This window comes from Bactrocera latifrons, unplaced genomic scaffold (assembly GCF_001853355.1).
Source record: "Bactrocera latifrons isolate USDA-ARS-PBARC rearing strain unplaced genomic scaffold, ASM185335v1 scaffold_857, whole genome shotgun sequence".
Classification (NCBI taxonomy): Eukaryota; Metazoa; Arthropoda; class Insecta; order Diptera; family Tephritidae; genus Bactrocera; species Bactrocera latifrons.
The window spans coordinates 33,582-38,735 of record NW_017537553.1 but is presented as its reverse complement, the minus strand read 5'-3'; the positions used below and the strand labels follow the sequence as shown (position 1 = coordinate 38,735).

At 34.1% G+C, this 5,154-nt stretch overlaps 1 protein-coding gene across 1 annotated transcript in view; it reads left to right on the top strand.

Annotated features, from left to right (window-relative positions):
* Positions 1-2,910: 2,910 nt before the first annotated feature.
* Positions 2,911-5,154, top strand: part of LOC108977222 — a gene marked incomplete at its 3' end in the record, with an annotated part of 27,167 nt that continues 24,923 nt past the window's right edge. The window contains exon 1 of the mRNA XM_018946817.1: positions 2,911-3,195. Within this exon, the coding sequence (XP_018802362.1) occupies positions 2,995-3,195 (201 nt within the window). The remainder of the gene's footprint in view (positions 3,196-5,154) is intronic.

The window sequence follows — 5,154 nt, the reverse complement described above, 5'->3', positions numbered from 1 at the left end:
CAAAGTTGTGCTTCGTTTAAGCGTCTTCCACGATATATTTAATCCCCGTTCCCACGACAGTCGGGTCTACGAAAACCGGAACGGATCCGGATTTTTATCCGGCCAAGGACTGTCAACTCGGCAGAATTCTGCCGTTACAACAACAACAACAACATATATTTAATCCATATTCTTCATTGATTTACTGCATTATTTGTCATGAAGACTTAACTGTTTTTAGTAATTGTTGTCTTTCGCGGTGGTTCGGACTCTTCTTTTCGGTCTGCAAATGCGTCTCGCTAGGCAGTCTGTTTTATTTCCGCTGCCACACGGAACTCCTCGTCGTACCAGCTGCTCTTTTAAATTTTCCGAAAACCAATGGTTTCGGTTGCAGCTGTACGTAAGGAGTTTGAAATTCCGTCTCACAGTTCCTTTATACAGAGCCAGTGCCGGATTAAACTAGCGTGGGGCCTGTAGCAAATTCTGTCAATTGGCCCTTGGTTTGCTATAGGTTCTCAAGTTTAGTGTACTAAATAAAATAAAGTTGTTACAAATAACATTTCTGGATTTATTATAGGCAAATTTAGAGATAATACTTTCAATATCGACTTCTTTAAGCAAGTCATGCTCTATATTCAACAAAGTGATATGACTAAGACGTTCTTTACCCATCGTGTTCTTTAATTCATTTTTAATACGTTTTAATGTTGAAAAAGAACATTCGCCGCTGCAGTTAGTGATCATGAGAGATAAGTAAATTCGCAAAGCAATTTCGAAGTTTGGRACACACAATTCTAAAGAATTATTTAATAAAAGTTTATAATATTGCTGTTCCAGAGGTTCCTGTTTCTTGCTGTCAATAACAGTAGCCACATCTGTTTTCAGCAGCTCTGCAAACTGCACTAATCCACCGCCTACGCTGTTCTCCAAATAATTTTCGTAAACACTGACCACACTAGAGGATTTTTCCAAAATCTCTTCTGTTGTAAGGTATTCTTCACAGTAGGTCTGATCTTTGAATCTTGCCTTAATATCTGAAAAAATCGATCTCATTGCTTGGACGTAGCCATATAATGATTCATAAAGGGCGTATCCCTATGTTAAGGTCTTGATCAGACGACTGCAGCGAAGCACTAGTCGCTTGCAAGCGTTCTAAGATTTCGTTCGACGTAATTGTCGTTTCTAACTTATTCATCGTTGAAAGTAGTCCGTAAGCTTTATTAAGACACTCCGCTTTTTGATCCACTTTATAGAGAATGTCTTCCAATACTTGCTTAATAGTGACAAAATCACATAAAAGTGCCTTCGTAGCATCAGCTCGGGCTGACCACCTACTGTCCGATAACCGTTTCAAAATCGGAMTTTTTTAAGTAGAACCTTTAAGTGCGTTCGTAAGACGTCCATAGCGATAGGTAATAGCTGAAAAAATGTATAGACGTTTTCAATGAAATCGAAGAAAAGTAATGCTTCTATACAGCAGTCTGGCACTTAGCAACCGAATTTAATGAATGTGCAAGAGACTTCCTATTATATCTATATATTCTGCATACTTATTTATTTTCTTAATTCTGGCTTATAAACTGATGTATTTCCCACTCTTGTTGCTGGCATTATAATAGCTTTACCCACGACAATCTTTGATATTAATGCCACTCTCACTTAAGAAAACTGGTCACCTTAGAGCGAATTGTTCAGCAGTATGACCTTCAATGCCCAAGAACTTAACAAATCATTCCAATGGTCCAAATGGCAGATGGAATATGACTTGAGACTCTGAAACACCTTGCTCTTAAGGCTGGACTGAACTAAAAAATTTTGCCCTGTTAAGAGGGCAGCGTTATGATATAAAATAATTAGGCAATTCACAAGCTTTGTTGTATGTCTTATGTCATATTTTAATATTCTTAAAAAATACGACACTTGTGAGCACCCTCCACTGTTGTATGTCATATTTGTTTTCATATTTCTACACTTAATCAGCTGATAGTGAAAAATAAAGAAGACAGAAATGCCACGAGAAAGTCAGAAAAATAAAATTATAGCTTCTTTATGTGAAAATCATGCATTGGCTCTATTAGGAATTGAATCAAGTGAGTATTTGCATACATTTCTTCATTAAATACAAATATTTATACTTTGCCAGGTGACGAAGAAACATACCCCGCAGTTTTGTATTTGTAAACAAATACAGCAGATAGAACTCAGATACAGCAGATAGCGAACTCAAGAAACATACCACGCAGTGTTGTATCAGTCATATTTTAATGCAAGGATAATTTGCGCTCCATATAAATTGATATTTTTTAATTACGGTCAGTTGGAGCGCGGGGCCCGTAATATTTGTTACTCTTGCAATGTAGCTAATCCGGCACTGGTTACTGGGGTTTACGTTTTGTTTTTAGGTCTCGTATTAATTATGGCGGAGTAATTATTCCTGATATTTGATGGTGTCGGAGCCATTGTACACGTGTAATTAATGAAGTTTATGATTTGAAAAACTAGTGAGCAATGTACAAACGAGTAATGAAAGGGAGAGAAAGTACTCGCGAGCGGTAAGTTCGAATTAAGTAACGGAAGTAATTAGAAAAATTGTATAATATATTAATAAGTAGTAAGTAATTAGAAAAATATTATCGGCRTGAGAGATAGTCGATGGCTGAGAAGAGAAATAGTAGTTAAAGTTTATCTGAGTGTAGTGCATACATACGTAACCTATCGGGTAATACTTGCGTTAATTACTGGGAACCCGTAAGTAATATCTTACCCAACATGTAAAGTAGTATACGTAAATCATCATCCACTGGCTTCGTGCCTGTGACTTGGTTGTTGTGAAAAATATATCAAACTGAAATATATGCACATATTTATATGAATAAAACAATCAATGGGATTTATAATTATTATATATTGAAATTTTTGTATTGTCTTACATACAATATACATATGTGTATAGTAAAAAAGAAACATTACATATAGTACGGAGATATATTTTAAACTACATATTAAACTTGCAAAATGGCTACGAAACGAGGGCGTGGTGAAGGAGATGTTAAAAAGAAAATGGCGCGTTTAAGATTCAAAAATCTTGTGCGAAGTGTAACATTAAATAGGATTTGGTTAATGGATTCCGGTGAACAAAAGCTTTCACTGAATGTGAAAAAAAATATTAACATGCTGATTCGACCGCAGCGGAAGGTCGGGATCCTAACAATGGCAGTAAGTATTTATTATAGGCTACCTTACAGATATCATATATATATATTAGACAGACTGTACAAGGTCACTACAAATTTAACTACATTTATTTTGAAAAGCATGGTTTTAGGTTTTTGAACCGTGGTTGTTACTAAGGCACACGTGATGTTTTCCATTCAAAGATGTGTTTGAGTAAATTTATTATTCAAATGACAGCATAGAGAGTGGATGCTTGAACTACATAGTTGTAGGCGTAGTTTTTGTTATTTTCAGTGCAACATAAAAACATACTTACATTCATTCCAACAAATAGGTGAAGCTGATAAAAGCTTTGAAAAATCCTATAATGGCAAGGAAGTGTTGAACAATGTTCTTAGTTTTACAAAAATTATGAGCTCATCTATTTCTCACCTGTGCGAATATAAAAATTTGAAGGATTAAATGTTAGTATTTATCGTATTTTATTTTTAACGTTTTTGTTTTTATAAATAACAAGACTAAATTCGCCGCCGTAGGAGAGAGGAAGTCCTCCTTATTAATTATGGTACCACAAACGCTTAGTTTGCGAGATATTCGATTTCAAAGTTCAAAAATTCCCAAAATTCGAACATTTTAAATAGCTATTTCACCACATTAAACACACTATCCGCACATTCAAGTTAGTTATGTATATCAAACTATAAACATTTAAATACATCCACATTTTCCACTTTTTGCAGATTTTTACCTAAGAATCTTAAGAAAACCTACATATCTTATGAAAATTGTTGATAGCATTGATGTTGTCAATATTTGGTGTTTTCAGGAGACGAGAGGGTTCCCTGTTCCCAAAGATGGTTTTCCTTTTTTGTGCTAGTGCGGTGCAGTCGTTTAGGATGTGGTTAACTGAGTCGTTTGCATGATTGCAAAGTGAACAGCTAGGTTTATCCGTGTTGTTCAACAGATAATTGTGTGTTCTTAAAGTGTGACCTATTCTAAGGCGCACAAATATTTTTATAATTAACATTTAATATTATAAGCAAATAAAAACTGAGTATTAATTTTACACTTAATTTTAATTAGACATAACTACGGTAATAGATAGCCGAAGGCCCTAGTAGCCAGTGCTTAATCTTTGTGTATTAATTATTAATAATTAGTTCTCATTTAAATAAATAAAATAAAATAAAATAAATACTTTTTACACTCGTAGTGCGCATCATTTATGTGCTAACAATTGTAATCAAAAGGAGCGCTGCCATATGATACGAGTAATAAGCAAATTCGCTGAATTTCTCTCTTTTGATATAATTCCTCATTCTTTATTAAGCAATCTTAGTTCCAATAAGAACAAGTGTGTCTATAAATTATATTTCAAATTAAAATTAGTATAAACATGCTTATGGATTTTGGCTCCATAGATTTTTTCCTATTAATCAAACAACAACTAGGTAATATTATAGAACARTACTTAGGTTACCCCGTGTATGGAATTTTTAATCGGGAATATTTAAAAAAATRTAAGTGGTAACAACATTTTTTTTGCATATTCCTCCTCTGGAGAAGTCCCCTATCCGTACATACCCCATTTATATCGAAATTCTTGTTTTTTTCCCGACCGCCAAAGTAGTTGGAATCGTGCCCAAATAGCAGTGTTGCCATACTTTGTGTCCTGGAAAAATAATCAAAAATGCTTCTGTTTCATCTTTATAGATAGAAATGATACAAAATGATCTATTGAATCATTCATATGGATTACATCCAAATATAATATTATTTAAAAAATAGAGACAAATATTATATTATTTAGTCTAAGATCCCACCATAGTACGACCATCACCCATCGTATTATGGGATGAAAATAATTTTTACTCTCTTGCGCAATAAGCTGTAGACTAATAGAAAGTATATAGCTTATAGAATATGCAAACTCTGGGTTGCCTTGTTTTTTCCGGTGCAATTATTGGGTTGCCAGGTACATACAAATTTTTTTTTTTTTTT